At 37.5% G+C, this 23,336-nt stretch overlaps 1 protein-coding gene across 15 annotated transcripts in view; it reads left to right on the top strand.

The window, feature by feature from the left end:
• MSRA (methionine sulfoxide reductase A) overlaps positions 1 to 23,336 on the top strand; it is a 413,664-nt gene that overhangs the window by 377,605 nt on the left and 12,723 nt on the right. For 8 of the 15 annotated variants that reach the window (XM_074000256.1, XM_074000259.1, XM_074000244.1 and 5 more), the window contains one exon: positions 3,911 to 7,792. The exons of 3 other annotated variants lie outside the window; for them this stretch is intronic. In XM_074000256.1, coding sequence (XP_073856357.1) covers positions 3,911 to 3,958 — 48 coding nt within the window. In that variant the 3' untranslated portion in view covers positions 3,959 to 7,792. Of the gene's footprint in view, positions 1 to 3,910; positions 7,793 to 15,276; positions 19,053 to 23,336 lie in introns of those variants that run through there. 4 more of the 15 variants (XM_074000245.1, XM_074000263.1, XM_065518788.2 and 1 more) reach the window with 2 other exon arrangements.

The following is a 23,336-nucleotide window of genomic DNA, read 5'->3' as shown; positions in this document are numbered from 1 at the left end:
CAAGTTGGTTGATTGTGTTGTTCAAGACTTCTGTATCCTTACTGGTGTTCTGTCTACTGGTTTTATCAATGAGAGAGAGGTATTTAAATCCCCAACTTTAATTGTGGGTGTATCTATTTCTCCATATAGTTTTGCTAGTTTTTGCTTCATATATTTGGAAGTTCTGTCACTAGATGCAGAAATGTTTAAGATTTTTATATCCTCTTGATGAGTTGACCCTCTTAGATTATAAAATGACCCTCTTTATTGCTAGTGATATTCTTTGTTCTGAAATCCACCTTGTCTTATATTAATATAGCCACTCCAGCTTTCTTTAGATGAGTGTACACAGGATATATAATTTTTCATTATTTTTACTTTGAATCAACTTGTATCTTGTTATTTAAAGTGAGTTTGTACAGCATATAGTTGAGTTGTGGGGTTTTTTTGTTTTGTTTTGTTTTTTTAGCCAATCTGACAGTCTCTGACTTTAAGTGGTGTTTTAGACTATTTACATTTCATGTGATGATTTATATGGTTAGGTTTAAAGCTTCCATATATCTATTTGTTTTCTTCATGTCCTATTTATTCTTCATTCATTTTTTAATGTTTTTCTGTATTCTTTTAGGATAATGAATTTTTTAATGATTCTGTTTTATCTCCGTTTTTGGCATATTAGCCATATCCTGTTATTTTAGTGGTTGCATTAAGATTTACAGTGTACATCTTCAACTTAACGCCATCTACTACAATTGATATTACATCACTTACTTTATACTATAAATACCTTAAAATAGTATATTTCCATTTCTCTCTACCTGATCATTATGCTGTTATTATCATGTATTATTCTATACATGGTATAAACTCCATAATACAATTTTGTTATTTTTTGCTTTAAATATCCAATTACTTTTTAAATATATTTAAATAATAATTATTAAATAATTATAATAAAATCAAATATATATAATTAAATAATAATTATAAAAATTATTTTATATTTACTCACAGTTAGTATCTCTAGTGCTTTTGCTTGTTTTCTCTTGGTTGATTCATATTTCCATCTGGTATCATCTTCCTTCTACTTGGAAGACTTTCTTTAAGATTTCTTACAGTGTAGTTTTGTTGGTGATTAATTCTTTCAGCTTTTGTATGTCTGAAAAAGTCTTTATTTGGCCTTTGTTTACAAGGCATAGTTTTGTTGGATATAAAATTTTATGTTGACATCTGTTTTCTTTCAGTAATTTAAAGATGTTGCTCCATTGTCTTTTTTTTTTTTTTTTTGGCTTGTATTGTTTCTAGTTAAAAATCTGCTGTCATTCTTATTTTTGTTCCTCTGTGTATGGTGCATACAATTTTTTAACCCATTTGGCTGCTTTAATTATTTTCTCTTAATCACTGGTTTTAAGTAATTTGATTATTAAAGTGGGTAAAATTGTGTTACCACAAAATAATACATCCAAGTCCTAACCCCTGGTACCTGTGAATGTGACCTGATTACAAATACGGTTTTTCCAGGTGTAATCAAGTTTAGATGCAGTTATACCAGATTAGAATGGGCCCTAATCCAATGACTGGTGTCTCTATAAGGTGAGGGAAGTTTGAACACAGATACACAGAGAGGAGAACGTTGTATGGAGACAAAGGCACACAAAGAGAATGCCACATGAGGATGGAAGTAAAGATGGGACTGATGCTTCAAGCCAGGGAACACCAAGGATTAGTGGCAGCCACCAGAATCTACAAAGAGGCAAGGAAGCCTCCTCCCCTAGGGCCTTCAGAGACAGCATGCCCCTGGCGACATCCTGATTTCAGGCTTTGGCCTCCAGGACTGTGAGAGAATAACTTTATTTTAAGCCACATCGTTTCTGTTACAGCAGACCCAGGAAAGAAATACAATTGTGCTGTGCCCCGATGTAGTGTTTGTGTTTCTTGTGCTTGGATTTTATTGAGCTTCTTGAATCTGCAGGTTTGTCGTTTTCATCAAGCTTACAAACCACCATGAAATCCTCAAATATTTTTCAGCCCTCCCCAGCTTCTTTGGGGACTCCGATGAAGTGTCCCACAAATACTCTGATCATTTTTTTAAGCTTTTAAAATACATCTCTAAGTTTTATTTGGGATATTTTCAATTGTTCCATTGCTGTATTTTCAAGTGCACCAACCTTTTCTTTCCCAATGTTTAATCTGCTCTTCATCCCAGACAGTGTATTTTTCATCTCAGACATTGTGGTTTTCATCTCTTGATTTTTTCTTCTCTTCATGTTTGATTGAAGGCTTTAATACATCATCTCTATCTCCACTAAAATGTCCAATCTTTCCTCTAGCTTCTTGAATGTATTTAATGCCTTTGTTATCACTGTTCAAGTGTCCTTGTCTATTAATTCTATTTTCTTTGTTATTTCTGGCTTTTGTTGATTGACTCATTGTTCTCATTATGGGGTTTATTTTATCACTTCTTTGCATGCCTGGTAATTTTTGATTGGATAACAGAGACATTGTGAATTTTGCTTTTTGGGGTGCTGGATATTTTTGTATTCCTCTAAGTATTCCTAAGTGTTACTCTGTGACACAGTTAAGTTACTTGGAAACCATTTAGTTCTTTCAGAACTTGTTTTTAAATTTTCTGACATGGGACCAGAGCAGCATTTAGTCTAAGACTAACAGCCCACTGAGAAGTACTCTATTCTATGCCCTGTGAATTGTGAAAATTTCCACTTAGGGTGGTGGAAACAGGAACTATTCCTAGCTTGTTCCTTAACCCTTTTGGATGACTATTTCCTTAGTCTCAGAATATGGAAGAATCACGTAACCAAGGCCTATTTATCCACTAGGTAGAATAGGCACAGTGCCTAGGGCCTACAATACTTCCAGGGGCTCATGAAAATATTTTAATTTATTTTATTATTTTAAAAAAGTCTAAGAAAATGTTTTAATATATGCTAAGATATTCATCTTTATGGCAATATAATTGGAAAATGTGGATATGTGGAGGAAGTAGTACAGGAAGGCGAAGTTGACTGGGGCCCACAGAAACATAATCCAACCTTGCATGTGGATGGGGGAGAGCATCATCTCTCAACAGATAGTAATGAAACGGTGTAATTGGGTGAGCTCCCAAATAGAGCTAATTTCCTGGGAAACAAGCCAAAAGCAAAGCCTAGGCTCTGGGTTTGACCCATAATGGACTGGCAAGAGAAAAAAGAGGAACAGGGTGGCCAGAGAAAGGCCATCAACAAGACTGTGTGGGTGGCGTGCAGAGCAGGGCACTTAAAGTCAGCACAGGACAAGTTCACTTGCATTTCTCAGCCTGAGTTTCCTTGTCTCTACAAAGGAGTTAGTGCTAACTGCCTTGCAGGGAGGCTGTGAGAATTCAAGGAGATACATGTGAAAGTTTTGTGGGAAGGGCAATATTTTCTGCAAGTGTCTGTTATTAGAGAAACAAGAAGGATCCAAGTAATGGAAACCAAGATTACAGAGGATTACAGAGAGGGGCGTGTCAGAGTCACAGAAGGCAGAAGGACAGAACTAGGATACATCCTTGGGACCGCTTGATCCAGCATTCCCAGAGGAAGAAATCAAGGTGTCAGAGGCATCAGGAGCATTGTGAAGTGATGGAGACCGTGGACAGTGATATGGTTTGGGTGTGTCCCCACCCAAATCTCACCTTGAATCGTAATAATCCCCATGTGTCGAGGACAGGACCAGGTGGAGATAATTGAATCACGGGGGCAGTTTCCCCCATGCTGTTCTTGTGATAGTGAGTTCTAACGAGATCTGATGGTTTTATAAGGGGCTTCCCCCTTCACTCGGCACCCGTTCTCTCTCCTGCTGCCCTGTGAAGAGGTGCCCTCCACCATGATTGTAAGTTTCCTGAAGCCTCCCCTGCCATGCGGAATTGTCAATTATAAACCTCTCTTCTTTACAGATTACTCTGTTTGGGGTATTTCTTCATAGCAGCGTGAGAATGGACTAACACAAACAGGAACTTACCCACCACCCATACCACCATGAAGAGTCTGGAAAGCAATGTTTCGAAGATTTCAGCCACTATGATCCTGGGAGAAGTGAAGAGGGCCAGGATGCTGCTGAGTATCCGGTATCCAGCACACAGTGTTAAACATGAATGACAATAATAGGACTTCCCATCCATTTGTTAATGACAGCACTTTGATGTCCCTAGCCCAGTGTGCTGCAGGTGATAAGCCCTCAGAATCTGCTAACTCACAAAGACAGTTTTCTCAGAATCTAGTTAGAATGACAGACTCATTTTTTTTTGGAGACATAATTTCACTCTGTCACCCAGGCTGGAGTAGAGTGGCACAATCTCGGCTCACTGCAACCTCTGCCTCCTATGTTCAAGCAATCCTCCTACCTTAGCCTCCCAGGTAGCTGGGACTACAGGCATGCATCACCACACCTGGCTAATTTTTGTATTTTTTTTTTGTAGAGATGGAATTTCACCATATTTCCCAGGCTAGTCTTAAATTCCTGGGCTCAAGTGATCCTCCTGCCTTGACCTCCTAGAGTGCTGAGATTATAGGCATGAGCCACTGTGCCTGACCCTCAATCTCATTTCTGATCCCTAATTGGGGAACTGTCTGATTTGATCGGACAGTTACAGCCATGACAGGATCCTTGTCCTTATTATCTGTACTCAGGACCATCTGCCTCCTTTATTCCAGCTCAGAGGGTAAATGGAGACTCGGAATTTCATCCAAGTGCTCAGAAAAAAGAAGAAAACAGTGAATTACAAGAACAAGCTCAATTCGAGACTAGAGTTCACATTCTTAGAAGGCTGCAGTTCTTCAGTCTAAACAGAATCAGTCAGAGTCTAACCAATTCCTGTATGAAGGCTCAAGGCCAGGACCTGCCTTTATAACCCTCCGTCCCAGATGGAGTTAATGAGACGGGAGTTCAGTCTTTGTCACCTTGTGCTCAAATACCCTGGCTGGCTTGTAACAAGAAAGAATTAGGGCATAGCTCAGATACAAAAGTGGAAAAAGAAACAGGCTATAATCCATGGGGAAGACTTTCTATTTCTTAATCTGTCTCCTGTCCCAAATAGCTCAGCTCTCCTCTCCCAACTCGTGTTTATGTGTTAAATGTCTTTCTCTTGTAGCAGATGCCACCAGACTGACAGTCCCTAAACTAGGTCAGAGAGAGTGATGAATTGACAAAGTCCCTCAGGCTACATCATCCATGTCCTCACTCCGTCTCCAGTTCCCTGGCCTGCTTTCCCTGGCATTTTAGGGTGGCCCCTGTTTCCAGAACCACAAAGGTCTAGGGGTTTCTCTGTCCAGCCTCAGGATTCCTGATTTGCAGATTATCAGCCCTCATAGCTGGAAGGAGGGAGGGAGGTGGGGCTTGACTGTCCCCAGCCCTCTGTGCCCCTCCCGTATCCTGAGTCCTCTCATCTTCGTTCCACTCTGGCACTAATGGCATAAAGTCAGAGGACAGTTAGCCACTTGAAACAGCAGCCAGAAAACCACACTTCTCTTCTAGAACTTTCAATGTGCTGGGACCCATTTCAAACAAACAGAATCCAAGTCAGGGCCCCCGCTCCATGTGCAGTTGTAACAGCGTTGGTATAACAGGTAGAGAATAGGTTTTTTGTTGTTATTTGAAATAGAATAAAAGGAACCTTATTTCGAATTCCAGGGCACAAAGACCAAGAGAAATAACGACTCTCCCAATGTAACACAGGAAGGAACAGAGTCCAGGGTATTAAAAGAAAAACTTCAATGAAATTATATTTGAAGGAGTTTAATTGAGCAATGAATGATTTGCGAATCGGGCAGCCCTCAGAGTCACAGACAGACTCCAGAGGTGCCTCATGGTCAGAACAAATTTATAGACCAAAAAAAAAAAAAGAAAAAAGGTGAGGGGAAGTGACCTATAGAAATCTGTAGTGAGGTACAGAAACAACCGGATTGGTTACAGCTTGGCATTTGCTTTGTTTGAACATAATTTGAACACTCAGTAGTGAATGAATGGTTGAAGTGTGGCTGCTGGGATTGACCAAGACTCAGCGATTGTTACAGATGCATACTCCTAAGTTAGGGTTTCAATCTTGCCTGCCTAGGTTAGTTTGTCCACAATGATTCAAATATAGAAGTACAGAGTCCTTCTCAGGCCATATTTAGTTTGCTTTAACAAGGGGTGGACTGCAGCCTTACACTTGCTTCCTCCTTCAATGCACAACAACACAAAAAACCTAGATCCACTTTTTTCTTTTCCACAAGATGTCCTTTAAGAAAATAGGTAGGTCATACTTATGACTGATATTTGAAAGGGAAAATGTTACATTTTACGAAAGATTGCTGTCATGAATATTGAAGCAAAAGTCCTGATGGATACTATAGACTTGGGAGTAGATGATTTTTTCTTTCCAATTGGCATTTTAAAAATAATGTTTGGATTTTCACTCCTGGGTAGGATGCTGTAAATTATGGCAGGCCAGTGCTCCCATCCAGAAAAAAAGCTGGATCAGTTTTTTTAAATCATAGGAATTTTTTAAAAGCATAGGAAAACTGTGGGACCAATGAGGACTAATCAACTGGAATTTCAGGGAGGCATCACTATTATGAAATGAGCTGTCACTGCCAACAGGTTTTTGTCCCTCCTGTCCCCCGGGGGACGTTGTCAATCCTGTCTCTAGGCTGAGAATCAGACTTGGTCCAGAAGGAAAGAGATCACCTGCAGAGTCAGAGAGAAGCCAGTAAGCCTTTTAGGAGTGGAGTCGTGTGGGTCTGGAGGAGAAACTAGAAACTAGAGAGACCCAAGTGCCCAATTTCAAGCTGTATGGGCGTCTGGACAGCTAGACTATTACCTAAATGTCAAAGGGAAAAACCTTGCAGCCTCCAATGCTGAGGGAACAAAGACCCATCAATGGAGGAATCTGCGTCAGGATCACCAGTCACCTGCTTCTCAAGACAGGCACCAGGATGAAGCTGCCTGGGGGAAAACGCTGGGAATCCTGAATCTCCTGCAGCTCTTCAAGGTGAAGGTGTTTGACACCTGCCAGTCTCTCTGTGAGGAGGTTGCAAGGGCATGCCCAGAAAATAAGCATCGTGAGAGGAACACTGAGTTTATCTGAGGTTTGACTGCAAAACCAGCCGTAACCCAGCTAAATCCCTGACTGGATTGAGATGATCATTCCTTGAATTTATCTGCACAGTAGAGCACAGAAGGCTCTGCTATGGTGGAAGACATGTGGAACCTCCATTCTTGTTCTCTTTCTCAATACACAGTGTTGAGTATTTAAATGTATTCAATTTCATTAAGATTAAACATTTAAAAATTACTAACTATACAAAGAAGTGGAAAAAACACAACTCTACAATCTAGACATTAACATTGCCTGTATGGATTTAAAAAGAAAACCAACCATATGTTACTTGTGTATTTTAAAAATAAGAGCACAAAAAGTTTGAAAGTAAAATACAGGAAAGAAATGATGTAAACACTAACCAAGAGAAAGCTGGTGAAGCAAAGTAGACTTTAAGTCATGAATGGAGGCAGAATCACATAGGATTCAGATATTGGAGGTATCTAGATACAGGAGCTCTAGAATAACCATTATTAATATGTTAAATAAAATGGAGGCAAGGTGGACAGAATGAATGAAAAGATTCAGATCTTCAAAAAAAATTGTAAATTACAAAGAGTCAATAGAGTTTGTAGAATTCAAAAAAAAAAGTTTGAAATTAATAATGAAATGGGTAGTTTCAACAGCAAATTAGACACAGCAGAATACAAAATTTTTAAACTGGAAGAGAAATCAAGTGCCCAGAGACAAAAAAGAAAACATACATGGCATAAGAGATACATGGGACACATTCATAATGTTTATCACATAATACTATATATGTGTATATATGTACTCTATATATAGTATTATAGTTTCAGAAAGAGAAGAGAAACACAAGACAAAATCAATATTTTAGAAATACCAAATTAGTATTTTTCAGAACTTATGATTATTGATCCCCATGTTTAAAAAACTCAGAACCTCAAGCAAGAGAGACACAAGCAAAACCGCAAGTAGGCAAATCCTAGTAAAACTGTTGAAAAGTGAAGAGAAAATCTTAAAGGCATCCAGAAGCAAAAAAAAAGACACATTACCTTCCAAAAAACAACAATAGAAATGACAGCTGACTTCCCAACAGAAATGATGAAAGCTGGAAGTAATTTAATAACAACTTTAAAATGATGAAAGAAAAATAAGACACAATCTAGAATCTTAACTCAGTAAAATATCCTTCAAAAAATATAGTGAAATAAAAACATTTTGAAGCAAATGAAAACTGAGGGCATTTGTTGCCAACAGGCCTGTGTTAAAAGAATAATAAAAGACAGTTATTCTGGCAGAAGAAAAATGATCCAGGATGGAACCATAACATGCAGGATGAAAAGGAAAAAAAAAAAGAGAAAATGTGTGGAAAATATAAATGAATATTTATTGTACAAGGCAATAACTGTCTCATGAAATTTAAAATATATATAGAATTAAAATGCATAACAACAAAAACACAAAAGGTGGGGGTTGGTAAATAGAAGCCAAAGATTCTAGGTTTTTGCCAATATCAGAGAAGTGGTTAAAAAATTATAAAGCATAACTAAATGGATAGATGGAAAATATGGATTAATAAAAATTATTTGACTACTCCAAAAGAAATCAAGAAAAGATAGAAAGGAACAAAAAATATATGGGCCAAATAGAAAATTAAGAGTACATTTATATATAAACCACATTATATCAATATTGCTAATAAGTAGGATATTTCCAGACTAAATAAAAAACTCAAATCTATTCTTCTTACAGGAGTCGTAATTAAAATATAGAAGCACATAAAGGTTGAGAGTAAAGGATATATATACACACACACACGTATACCACATGAACACTAACCCAAAAAAGCTGACGTAGCTGTACTAATATTAGACAAACTGCCTTTTAGGTCAAGATGCGTTGCTATAAAGATATTCTTTTTATTATAAAAAGTACCTATCTTACAAATATCACAATACTAAATCTGTATGCTCTTACTAAGAGCTTCAAAATATGTAAAACAAAAAATTTAAGAACCAAGGCCGGGCACAGTGGTTCACGCCTGTGATCCCAGCACTTTGGGAGGCCAAGGTGGGCAGACTCCAGGAGTTCAAGACCAGCCTGGCCAACATGGTGAAACTCCGTCTTTATTAAAAATACAAAATCTAGCTAGGCAAGGTGGCAGGCGCCTGTAATCCCAGCTACTCGGGAGGCTGAGGCAGAAGAATCGTTTGAACCTGGAAGGCGGAAGTTTTACAGTGAGACAAGATTCTGCCATTGTGCCATTGCACTCCAGCCTGGGTGACAGAATGAGGCTCAGTCTCAAAAAAAAAAAAAAGATAGTCAACTTCACAATTATAGTGGGAAACTTTAATACAACTCTCTGAATAGCTGATAGAACAATGAATTCAGAGGATCAGTGAGCATGTAGGAGACCTGAACAACACAATTAGAAAGCTTGATGTAATTGGCATATGATCACACCCAAAAATGCCATAAAACATGTATCATAAATAACCATGTACTGAGCCATAAAAAAGCATCAGTAAATATCAAATGATTGACATCATTCAGAGTATGTTATCTGACGATCATGGAATGAAGGTAGAAATTAATAACAAAATGATAAGAAAAACACCCCCCTAAAAATTTAGCAATGCAGTTTAACATAATTCAGAGGTCTAAGATGAAATAAAAATAGAAACTAGAAAATAATTAATATTATTAACACATATCAAGACTTGTAGGATGGAGGTAAAGTGGTACTTAGAGGGAATGATCTAGCCTTAAATGTACATATTCGAGTAAGTTTCCATCTTAGAAAGCTAGAAAAGGAAGAGCGAATTTAACATAAGGAAAGAAGAAAAAAGATCATAAAAGCAGAAATCAGTTAAATCTTTTTCAAAATGTAAAACAAAGTAAATCAACAGAGTTAAAAGTTCAAAAAATTTATAAAACTATTTGCTGCATGTATAATCAATCATAATCAAAGTAAAGAAAAGAATTTGCCAATAACAGGAATGGAAAGAACAGAGCTATAGATCCTACAGATATCTAAATATAAGAGAATTTTATGAACAATTTTATTACAATAAATTTGATGAGCTGGAAAAATGGACAAATATCTCAAAAAGGACAATTTACCAAACCTGACAGCAGAAAAAACAGAAAGCCTGAACTGACCTCTAGCTATTAAAGAAATTAATTCTGAGTATAAATAAGGACCTTCACATAAAATAGCCCCTAAGTTTAAATGGTTTCATTGGTGAATTCTTCCAAATGCCTAGGGAAGGAAGAACGACAGTCTTGTGCAAACTCTTCTAGGAAACAGAAAAAGAGGAAACATTTCTTATGAGGCTAGTATAACCTTGGTTCTAAAATATGGCAAATATATTACAAGAATGAAAAATAATGTCTGAAATTGTACCTAATTAAAAAACATAACTATAAAACCACAGTAATCAAGCCAGTGTAGTGCTGGCACAGGGATAGAAATATGGATCAATGGAACAGAGTTGAGATTTATGAAATTTATGGTTAATTGATTTTTGACAAAGATACTCACAATTCAATAGGGCAAAAGTTAGTCTTTTCAACAAATAGTTCTGGGACAATTGAATAGCCACATGCAAAAAACAAACAAACAAAATCACCAAGAAAACAAAAAGTGAGCTTAGGCCCTTAACCCAATTGGTATAGTTGGATTACATTTGCCATTTTGCCATTTTTTGTCTGTAGGTCTTTCTTTTGTTCTCCTATTTCCCCTTTACTGCTTTATTTTGTGTTAAATACATATTTTAGTATACCATTGAAAAACATCTCTTGCGTTTTTAGCTATATAATTTCTTTTTTTTTCTTTCTTTTTTTTTTTTTTGAGACAAGAGTCTCGCTCTGTCTCCCAGGCTGAAGTGCAATAGTGCCATCTTGGTTCACTGCAACCTCCGCCTCCTGGAGTCAAGCAATTCCCCTGCCTCAGTCTCCCAAGTAGCTGGGACTACAGGCATGTGCCACCACACCTGGCTGATTTTTGTATTTTCAGATTTTTATGTATTTTTATGTATGATTTTTATGTATGATTTTTATGTATTTTAAAGAAGGCAACACACAAGATAAAGTATATTTAGAGAGTCTCTTATAGTAACTCAAATATTTATTATTTATGGTACTTTTTTCTGTGCCTTTTTTTTCAATTTGAAGAATATGTCTTAATATTTCTTCTTTTAAAATATTTTTGAGAGATAGGGTCTTGCTATGTTGCCCAGCCTGGCTTGAAACTGCTGACCTCAAGCAATCCTTCCCCCTCAGCCTCCCAAACTATTTACTATTCCTTATAAGGCTGAATTGCTACCAACAATTTGTTGTAGTCTTTATCTAGGAATGTCTTTATTTTGCCTTCATTTTTGTTTTCTTTTATGTTTCTCTCTCTGTTTTGTCTGTTTCTTTTTCCTGCCCTTTGTGGGTTACTTGAATGTTTTTTAGATATCTGTAGCATTTTTGAATACATCTTAGTATAGATTTTAATTGGTTACTCCAAGTGTTATGTAATTCCTTATGCTCTATTGGTCTTGACATTTTACCAGTTCAAGTGAAGTATAGAAAGCGTACCTCCATTTAAGATTCATTACCCTCTCCATTTGTAATATAATTATCTTAAATATTTTATCTTTATACAGTGGGAACATCAGACAATATTATAACTTTGTCTTCAGTGATGAAACACAAGTTAGAAAAACAGAGGCTGGGCATGGTGGCTTACACCTGTAATCCCAGCACTTTGGGAGGCTAAGGTGGGCCGATCACTTGAGATCAGGAGTTCGAGACCAAACTGGCCAACGTGGTGAAACTCGTCTCTACTAAATACAGAAATTAACTGGGCATGGTGGCACGTGCCTGTAGTCCCAGCTACTCAGGAGGCTGAGGCAGGAGAACTGCTTGAACCCTGGTGGTGGAGGTTGGAGTGAGCCAAGATCACACCACTGCACTCCAGACTGGTGACTGAGCAAGACTCCATCTCAAATAAATAAATAAATAAATAAATAAATAAATAAATAAATGAAAAGAAAGAAAGAAAAGAAAAAGGAAAAACAGAGAGGAGGAGGAAAGTCTTTTATTTATTTATTTGTTTTAGAGATGGGGTCTCATTCTATTGCCCAGGCTGGGGTGCAGGGACACAATCATGGCTCACTGCAGCCTCAACCTCCCAGTCCCAAGCAGCCCTCCCATCTCTGCCTCCTGAGTAGCTAGGATTACAGGTGTGCACGACCTCATCTGGCTAATTTTTTTTATTTTTATTTTTTTGTAGAGTCATGCTATGTTGCTAGGGCTGGTCTCAAACTCCTGGGCTCAAGCGATCCTCCCTCCTCAGCCTCCCAAAGTGGTGAGATTATAGGTGTGAGTTACCACGTCTGGCCTTTATACTTATTTTTACTTTTTTCATTATTCTTTCTTTTTTCCTGATGTTACAAAATATATTCATTTATTTATTCTTGAGACAGGGTCTTGCATTGTCACCCAGGCTGGAGTGTAGTGGTGTGATCTTGGCTCCTCACTGTAGCCTCAACCTCCTAGGCTCAGGTGATCTCCTGCCTCTGCCTCACAAGTAGCTAGGACGACAGGTACATGCCATCATGCCTGGCTAATTTATGTGGTTTTTTTTAGTAGAGATAGGATTTTACCATGTTGGTAGACTGGTCTCACAAAAATTTTTTTTGTTTGTTTTCATTTCTTTCCGTTTTCTTAGGCATTCTTTTTGGATAGGTCTAGTGGTAACACATTCTTTTAGTTTTCCTTTATTTGAACATGTCTTGATTTCTCTTTTATTCCTGAAGGATATTTTTGCTGGATATGGAATTTCACATTGACACTATTTTTGTTTCAGCTTTTGAAAAATGTGCTACTTCCTTCTGGCTTCCATGATTTCTGATAAGAAATCTACAGTGTTTGAATCTTTGTTCGGCTCTAGATAATGTGCTATTCCTCTCTTGCCTCTTTAAAGATTTTTAATTTGAATTTAGTTTCCAGAAGCTCTATATTAGGTTGTGTCTTGGCATGGATTTCTTTGGATTTATACTATTTGGGATTCACTCAGTTTCTCAAATAGATAGATTTATGTATTTTGCCAAATTGGGGACTTTTTCAGCCATTATTTCTTTAAATGCCTTTTCAGCCTTCTCCTCTTTTTCTTTTCTGTATTTTTAGATTGCCCATTTTCTTGTAGTTTGGCTAGAGAGAGAAGACTTTTCCTGGGGCTTTTTTGCCTTGCTGTTGGTGGTGTTCTCAGGTTGCTGATGTCTCCAGCACTCAGTGTGGGATATATGAAACAACAGGGGAATTCATGGAACTCATCGCTTTCTTATTCCTCAGGTCCTGAGACACCTAGGTGATCTGCCTTTTCTCTCCACCTTTCAGAGTCTTTTTATACTTGTCTTATTTATAATGTTCAGAGATTTTAGCTGTACTTAGCTAAAATAGGGAGAGGTGTATCTACTTCATTTTGTCCAGCACCAGAAGTCTATTCTGCCTCATCTTTGAAGGATAGCTTGGGCAAGTATAGAATTCTCAGTTGATAATTGTTTTTTCCTTCAGTGCTTTTGAATATGTTCTTTACTGCGTGGCCTCCATTGTTTCAGGTGAGAAGTGAGCTATTAATCATGATGATGGCTCCCTAGAAATGTAAATATAGTCCATTTTTTTCTTGTTACTTTTGAAGTTTTTTTTCTCTTTGACTTTCAATCACTTAACTATAATGGGTTTAGGTGTGAATATAGTTGCGTTTATTTTATATAGAGGTTTTGGAGCTATTTTGTATGTATTCTGATATTTTTCATCAAAATGGGAAAGTTTGGGGCCATATTTATTAAAATATTTTCTCTGTACTTTTCTCTTTCCTCCTTTCCTGAGACTTTCATTATACATATGTGGCTTTGTCTCACAGGTCTCTGAGTCTCTGTTTATTTCATTCAATAGCATTTTCTTTTTTTTTTTTTTTTTTTTTTTTTTTTTTTTTTTTTTTGAGACGGAGTCTCGCTTTGTCGCCCAGGCTGGAGTGCAGTGGCCGGATCTCAGCTCACTGCAAGCTCCGCTTCCCGGGTTTACGCCATTCTCCTGCCTCAGCCTCCCGAGTAGCTGGGACTACAGGCGCCCACCACCTCGCCCGGCTAGTTTTTTGTATTTTTTTTTTTAGTAGAGACGGGGTTTCACCGTGTTAGCCAGGATGGTCTCGATCTCCTGACCTCGTGATCCGCCCGTCTCGGCCTCCCAAAGTGCTGGGATTACAGGCTTGAGCCACCGCGCCCGGCCTCAATAGCATTTTCTTTGTTTTTAAGATGGGATACTTTGTATTGATCTGTCTTCATGCACATAGTTCGTTTGCCATCTAGAACTTGCTGTTGAACCCATCTGGTGAATTTCTATGTCAATTGTTCATTTCAAGTGCAGAATTTACATTTGAATCTTTCTCGTACAACATCTATCTCCTTACTGGAATTCTCTATATGTTAATTCATTTTTGTTCTACTTTTCTTTAATTCTTTAAAAATGGTCTCCTTTAGCAATTTAAATGTAACAGTTGCTTTTAAGTTTTCATCTGCTAAATCCAACATCTGCAGATACTAAAACACTATTAACTTTTTTCCTGAGTATGGATCACATTTTGCTGTTTCTTTGCATATGTTATAAATTTTTTGGATAAAAACTACACATTTTAAATATAAGTTGAATATCCCTAATCTGAAATCTGAACTCCTCCAAAATCCAGATGTTTTTGAGCACTGACATGATGCCACAGTAGAAAATTCCACACGTTACCTCATTGTTGCCATTAAAAACACAGTTAAAACTTTGTTTCACGCACCAAGTTTTAAAAAATATTATATAAAATTCCCTTCGGCCTATGTATATAAGGTATATAGAAACATACATAAATTTTGTGTTAAGACTGACTTGGGTCCCATCTCCATGATATTTCATTTTGCATATGCAAATATTCCACAATCCAAAACAATCCAAAATCTGAAACACTTCTAGTCTCAAGCATTTTACATAAGGGATACTCTATTTATTTATTGTAACAACTCTAGATGCTTGTTTTCCCCCCAGAAAATTGTTACAATGGTCATTTTGGAGTTTTTGTATGTTTCTTTTCTTTATTTTTTGTTTAGTAATCTGCCTGGGCTCAATTGGTGAAATCTGTTTTCCTTAGGATGTGTAGACTCTGATGTCTCTGCTTCGTCGTTTTTCAGCCTGACTTCCTCTGGGTTGATCTTGTGCCTGTGTAGCATGGTGGCCAAGCAGTCGATTAGGTAAGGCTGGGCTCATACAGCTTCATCCAGTAAGGCTTCCATCGTTTGCCAATTCATCTGTGTCTGATTAGCAAAGTGCATTCGAAGTTCAGCCATTTTAAAGTCTTCCCTAGCTTTTACTTTCCAGCAAGCCCTTTCATGTCTCCTCTGTGCACAAACACAGCCCCAGGGTCAGCCAGGCATGTGTGGATAGCTCAGCCTCTCTCTGGTCTTTGGGGTACGTATGTGCAGCTTAATCGAAGAATATGTTTGTCCCAATCATTACCAGACCTCAAGCTAGTAGAGCCTTTGGACTTCCCTGCTAATCTACCACCAAGATTTTTCATTTGTCTAAGAATCTATTGAGTCTCCTTTCACTGTGGCAGGGAATCTTCCAGTACTTACAGTTCTGTCTCAGCAGAACTTTTGTGTCAACCAAGCTGGGAGGAATGGAAACAGCCACAGGGCAAGATTCCCACAGTTCGTACCTGAAGCTCAGCAAATTTTCAAGCAAAGCTACTTCTCAGATTATTACATGCCTTTGATTTCCAGAGTGCTAAGATGGTTAATTTTGTCCAGCTTTACAATTGCTTTTTAGGTAGAAAACTTGCTGACTTCATCACTAAGTTATAGCCAGAAGTTCTTCTCCTTTAAGATTTTAGTATAATTAAATTTTAAACAAATTTTACACAGTTTTCACATGGCTTTTATTTAATGAAATGACCATTGGAAGCTGATTCCACTCTCCGGTTACAACACAGTATTTGAAATGTTGACGTAGTCATTAAATGCCTCCTCAGGAGAGATTAATTCGCTATAATACTGTATTCAGTATTTTGTGGTCACAATTCTAGAGAGCCAGAGCTGTGAAATTATAAGAGCTACCCTTCTCCAAAGAGCACAGGGGAACCCATCTGGGTTATTTATTGCCGTGTAACAAACTACCGTAAGTTTAGCAGCTTACAAAAGCCACATGTTTATTACTTCAGTTTCTGCAGGTGAGAAATCTGGGCATAGCTCAGATTTCATGGTGTCTCACAGGCTGCAATCGAAGTGTCACCCCGTGCTGGGTGAGATCTCATCTGGAGCCTTAACTGGAGGGAGGATCTGTTTCCAAACTCGTGTGGTTGCTGGCCAAATTTCAGCTTCTCAAGGGCTGTTGGACTGAGTGGCTCAGTTCCTAGGTGGCTGTGGGCTGGATGCTGCCCTCAGTTTCTTGCCAAGTGGCCTCCTCCACATGAAAAACTTGCTTTAATAACAGCCAGCAAGGGAGTGGGTCTGACAGTGAGATGGAAGCCAGAATCCTTAGTATTTTAATCATTGAGAAGTGCGATCCCCTCCATGTGGAGTATGCTATTGATTAGAAGCAAGGTACTCAGGGGAAGAGGAAGGTGTACAGTAGTGAACACAAGTAGGTGGGCATAACTGGAAGCCATTTGAGAAGCTCCTTACTATACCATTTCATTAAAACATGAGCAGAAGGAAAATACTGAGTTTAACTCACACATTTATTTTTAAAAATGAAAAAATAAGCAGACTAATATTTCTATTGACAATGATGGCACATCAGAAAATATGACTATAAAGTACATGGAAACCATCGCCAAATATATGCAAATGATATCAAATAAATTTTTAAATGAAAAAAGCTATTAAAGAACAGCACAAATCAGAGTTAGAAATGAGATAATATGCCAGAAGGAAAAATCAAAAAGAGATCTGACAGCGATAAGGAAATATTTAAAACGAAAAAACCACTAATGTAATGAGGATTAAACTAGAAGTAACATAAGCAAAATGCCTCTGTGGATTGTACTATATGGATAATAGGGAATACAAAGATAGAAACAGAAAAAAGTCTGAAAAAAAGATTAATTTTTTCCAAGTAATTGATTGATAGAGTAGATAATAAATATCTAACATATGTATAATAGATTTTCCTAAAGAAAGAAAGCAATAGGCAAAGGATGATTACTGAAAGTTATATTTGTTAAAAATATCCTGAAATAAAGGAAAGCTTTAACCTATTGAAAGGGCACTCTACTGAGCTGGAAAAATCAATCCAAAATGCCCAAAATTGAGACGTATTTAAATACGGTAGTTCTCAGATGTTTTCGTTTAGGATGTCTATACAATCTTAAAAATTCCTGATAATCCCAAAGATCTTATATTTACATGGGTTACATATATTAATATTTATCATATTAGAAAACTAACACTGAGAAAGTTAAAAATGTATTGATTTTAAAATAATAAACTGATTGATAATATAAATAAAATACTTTATGAAAATAATGTTATTTTCCAAAACACAAAGAAATAGAACCATGGCATGTTTTAAATTTTTTCAAATTATTTTAAAGACTGGCTTAATAGAAGACAGCTGGATTCTTCAATGTGCTTCAGCACTCAATCTGTGGCACTATGTCATTTGGTTGAAGTATATGAAGGAAATCTGGCCTTTCACATATACATAGTTTGGAAAGAGAGGACTATTTTAACAGCCTTTTCAGATAGTTGTGGATATTTCTTGATACTATTCCAAAATTTGAAAAGTGGTCATTTTTAAAGGTCAGTTGCAGTATGGAATCTGTAGCCAAATCAATGAGCTTTCCATACTCTGTTATATTAATTTTTATCAGGCTTTTTGTGGATCTTTTACTTATGCATTATTTTATAGCATCAAACAGGCATTATTTGGAAAATGCTGGTTCACTGCTGTGCAGATTTACCAAATGTTCACTCAGTTCATGATACAATATTAACAAATCAGTTTCATCAGTATTGTCACCAATCTTATTACAAAAACCTTTAAGTCAAAAATCAACTCAAGATAGATCAAAGACTTAAATATAAGACCTGAAACTATAAACATTTTAGAAGACAACATTGGAAAGTCTCTTCTAGAATCAGCCTAAGCAAAGAATTCGTGATTAAGACCCCAAAAGCAAATGCCATGAAATAAAAATAAATAAATTGACCTAATTAAACTAAAAAGCTTCCATGCAGCAAAAGAACTAATCAGCAGAGTAAACAGACAACCCACAGAATGGGAGAAAATATTTGCAAACTACACATCTGACAAAGGACTAGTATCCAGAATTTACAAGGAACTCAAATCACCAAGGGAAAACAAATAATCCAATTAAAAAGCGAGCAGAGGACATGAATAGACATTTCTCAAAAGAAGATATACAAATGGCCAACAAACATATGAAAAAATGCTCAACATCACTAATCATCAGGGAAATGCAAATTAAAACTGCAATGAGATACCACCTTACTCCTGCAAAAAGTGACCATTATTAAAAACATCCATTGTTTTATGGGTGTTGGTGTGGATGTGGGGAAAGGGAATGTTCTACACTGCTGGTGGAAATGTAAATTAGTACAACCACTATGGAAAACAGTATGGAGATTCCTTAAAAAGCTAAAAGTAGATCTACCATTCGATCCAGCAATCCCACTACTGGGTATCTACCCAGAGGAAAAGAAGTCATTATATGAAAGACACTTTTACACTCATGTTTATAGCAGCACAATTCACAATCGCAAAGATGTGGAACCAACCCTAAGTGCCCATCAACTAATGCATGGATAAAGAAAATGTGGTACGTATACACCATGGAATACTAATCAGCCATTAAAAGGAACGAAACAATATATTTTACAGCAACTTGGATGGAGCTGGAGGCCATTATTCTAAGTGAAGTAACGCAGGAGTGGAAAGCCAAAAACCATATGTTCTCACTTATAAGTGGGAACTAGGCTATAAGTATGCAAAGGCATACAGAGTGATATTAATATCATGGACTTTAGAGACTCAGGGGGGCAGTGGGAGGGGGACCAGGGATACAAAACTGCACATTAGGTACAGTGTACAGTGTGGAAGATGCACCAAAATCTCAGAATACATGATCCATTTAACAAAAAAACCACTTGTACCCCAAAAGCTATTGAAATTTTTTTAAACACAAACCTTTAAGTTTGGGAAGCTGTCAAGCTTATGGTTCTGGCTATGAATACCAAGCTTTCTGAAATTTAAAATGTGCCTGAAAGTTCAGTGTTATCATTGGCAGTAAATATTTTTGAAATGACGGGATTACTTTTATTAATTTTCAATAAATGCTTGCCAGATATCCACATTCAAATAATTACAGTTTGTCTATAAATTGTTCTTTGAAGAAAAAATGGTGTTTTTTGAAAAACATGCCAAGTTCAACGTGCACCTCAAACAATTTCACACACACTTTTCCTTGAGCTAATCATCACACTTCAGGCGTGGAGCAGAAATGCTTGATGTGTAATTTTCATTTCTTCACATACAGTGTTCAAAAATTGTATACTGAAGCATTGATATTTAATACAATTAATCATTTTTAGTATTTCATCAAGGATATTTGTAAGTAAAATGCATCTTTTAGTACCGTGAGTGGTTCGTAGTGAGGAATTCAATAACTAATAGTATAATTTGTTACTGGAGCCTTGATTCATGATCAGACTATTTCTTTTGGACTGTCATTGCAAATATCCACAAAATTTAAAAGGGCAAATGTATCATTATGAAGACAGTTTTTAATCTAATGAGTCCACTGAAAGGTTCAGGAACCCCCATATGTTGTTCATGGTTCACACTTTGAGAGCCACTGTTTCAATATAACTACTTGGCTTAAAGAAAAAGAAAAAAATCCTTTGAACATCCAGGCTAAAAGGTCATATCATTCCTAAGAAAAAGAAAATGCGTTTGACCTTAGACTTTTTGATAGAAGTGCTTTAGGCTAGAAGAAAACGGAATACTATACTTAATATTTATAGAAAGAAAAGTTATGCCAAGTATTTTATATCCAGCCAAACTGACCTCAAATTCTAAAGGCCACATTCAACTTCATGAACATACCAGAGCTCAGAAAATTTTGTTGCCATAAACCTTTTCTAAGGAATCCACTGCAGAACAAACTTAAGCCTGCCAAAACGATTTGAGAGGTATTATATAAGGATGGATAGTTGGTATATAATATACTTGCAGTAGAATTAAGACCATAAGATAGAGTGAAGAAGGCAATATAGTATATAATAGTGTTATGTTTTGACAATATAGCTAAAGGACAATGATAAAAAATTCAGAGGAAACAGGAACAGTACTGTGATGCTTAATTTTATGCCTCAACTTGATTGGGCTAAGGGATGCCCAGATAGCTGTTAAAACATTATTTGGACGCACATCTGAGAAGGTGTTTCCAGAGGAGATGAGCATTTGAATCTGTAGACTGGATAAAGAAGACCAGACCTCACCAATGTGGGTGAGCATCATCCAGTCTGTTGGGGACACAGATAGAACAAAAAGGTTGAGGAAGGACACATTTGCTTCCTGTTTGAACTAGGACATCCATCCTCAGACATCAGTACTCCTGGTTCTCAGGCCTTCAGATTAGGACTTATACTATTATTGCCTTCCTTCCTTTCTCTGCCCTCCAGTTTCTTAGGCCTTTGGACTTGGATTGAATTACACCACTGGCTTTCCTGGTTCTCCACCTTGCATATGGCAGATTGTGAGATTTCTTGGCACCTATGATCAAATGAGCCAATTCCTGTAATAAATCTATCTGTCTATATCTATATCTACATCTATCCTCCTACTGGTTCTGTTTCTCTGGACAACCCTAAGACTAGTATATAAAAAATAGAACAAACTTTCAGATTGAGAAAAAAGACATGCAAGGCAAATGCATGAGAGATAAGTGTTATGATATATTGATATTCAACATCTTAACATTATTAAATTAAGATGAGAAGTCATTGAAAGAACAAATGAGAGTTCATGTTTACTGCTACAATATGCAATGAAGATATAAGTTATTAATATTCTTGCATATTTTAAAACATCTCTTCCATACCTATAGAAATCAAGTGGACCCAAAAATTGAGTAAGGATGTGGAAAAACCAGCATTATCAGTAAGCTAGAACAAATAAATACATATTGAGGTTGTAAAATCCAATAATGAAAAATTTGCCTTCTTTCCAAGTACACATTGAACGTTATTGTATTAGTCCATTCTCACATGGCTATAAAGAGCTGCTCAAGACTGGGTAATTTATAAAGAAAGAGGCTTAATTGACTCACAGTTCCACATTGCTGGGGAGGCCTCAGGAAACTTACAATCATGGCAGAAGGGGAAGCAAACAGGTCCTTCACACGGCGGCAGGAGAGAGAAGTGCAGAGTGAAGTGGGGAAAAGTCCCTTAAAAACCATCAGATCTCATGAGAACTCATTCACTATTATGAGAACACCGTGGGGGGAACCTCCCTCATGATTTGGCTACCTCCCACCAGGTCCCTTCCATGATGCATGGGGAAGATTATGGGAACTACAGTTTAAGATGAGATTTGGGTGGAGACACAGCCAAATCATATCAATTATGAAATGAATATATTTGGGGCCACAATAAAAACCTCACTAAATTAAAAAAAATTAGAAATAATACCCACAGCATTCTCCAACCACAATAGGATAAAGCTAGAAATCAACAATACAATAATAAAATAAATACTTTTAAAGCAATCTGTGAATTCAGAAGGATCTTATTAAACCACCACTGCATCAGAGTGGAAATACAGATCCAAATTCCAGAATGTCTTTGAAATGTCAACAATGAACTAAAACGAAACAGCCAGGATGGGTAGATAGCAAACCCATCTCTGCTCCAGGATGACAGTGTGTCATATGAGGCACTAATCCCTGCGGAATGAATTGCAGCCAGGCCCCAGCACCGTCTGCTTCTTTTACTCTAGCGTTCTGTGTTGCTTCAGTGACACCAGTGATTACACTGTCTGTTGTCTCAAGACCAAATGTCTTTCTCATCATGTGTGTTGGGGACGTGGGCAGTGATTCACATAAGGGCCAGTAGTTCCTGCCTTGGCACCAGCATTGGCCTCAGCTATGTCCATGGCTCAGTCAAGTATACAGAGCATGAGGAAAGCAGGGGTCAGGGCTCTGCCTCCTTTCTTCTCTGTCATTGGTCAGGCTCATGACCTTGATCCTGTGCAATAACGCCTGTCCTTCAATTCTCTTTGTGATCATCCCACCATAGCAACTCACATTTTAAAAATATCAGTCAAGGAGATCTCAGCCTGCATTTTGAAAGCTTGCTGAGCAGATGGCTTTGCTCCTTTGGAAAAGTCAGAAGCCAAGGCCAGCGTTTAGTTAGAAAGGGTGTGTTATCCCCAAATATGTCATGCTTTCTGGTTTAGCTTGGAAGGGGTCAAGAAGAATCCATCAGAAGAACATTCTGATGCTCATATTTTAAACTGGGCTGGAGGCAGATGTACAAGCATCTTTTGGAATGGAAGGGGAGGGGGCAAAGTCCTTTCCTGCAGCAGAAGAGGCAGCGTTAGCTTCGTGCTTCAACAAGAATAAGCAGAGAGGCAGGTGGCACCCCAGGGAGTTCCAGACAAGGGATTGACACAAAACCAGAGGAGAAACACATTTTCTGAGGAATAAGGACTCTATATAGAGCTGAGACCCTGAACATTGCCCTCACCAAGCCACATGTAAGTTTCTGCTTTTAGGCATGCAGGCTTGTCCCAACATTATAACAACACTTAGATACAACAGATACCTGTTGGACAAATAGAGAAACACCAGGAATGCAAGTACACAGCACAAAACCACGTGAGGATTCAGAGAAGGTGGCCATCTGCAAGCCAAGGGGAGAAGCCTAGGTAGAAACCAGCCCTGCTGATACGTTGACCTCAGACTTTCAGTCTCCAGCACTGTGAGAATGTGAATTTCTGTCATTGAATCCTGCCCACCATGGTATTTTGTTATGGCACCCCTAGCAAAAGAATACAAGTCATGGTTATTTTTCAAATTCGGAAATACAGGACCCTTCTTTGCCTCCATGCCTTTGCAGTTCTGGTTCTCTGCCTTAGACACATCCCTTGTCCACTCGGGAAACTGTGTAGCCTTCATGTCTTCTGTAAATCCCTCCTGGACCACATCAGGCAACTGTCCAAGCACCTG

This window comes from Macaca fascicularis, chromosome 8 (assembly GCF_037993035.2).
Source record: "Macaca fascicularis isolate 582-1 chromosome 8, T2T-MFA8v1.1".
In the NCBI taxonomy this organism is placed as follows: Eukaryota; Metazoa; Chordata; class Mammalia; order Primates; family Cercopithecidae; genus Macaca; species Macaca fascicularis.
The sequence above is the reverse complement of the archived record's forward strand: the minus strand, read 5'-3'. Positions and strand labels throughout refer to the sequence as shown.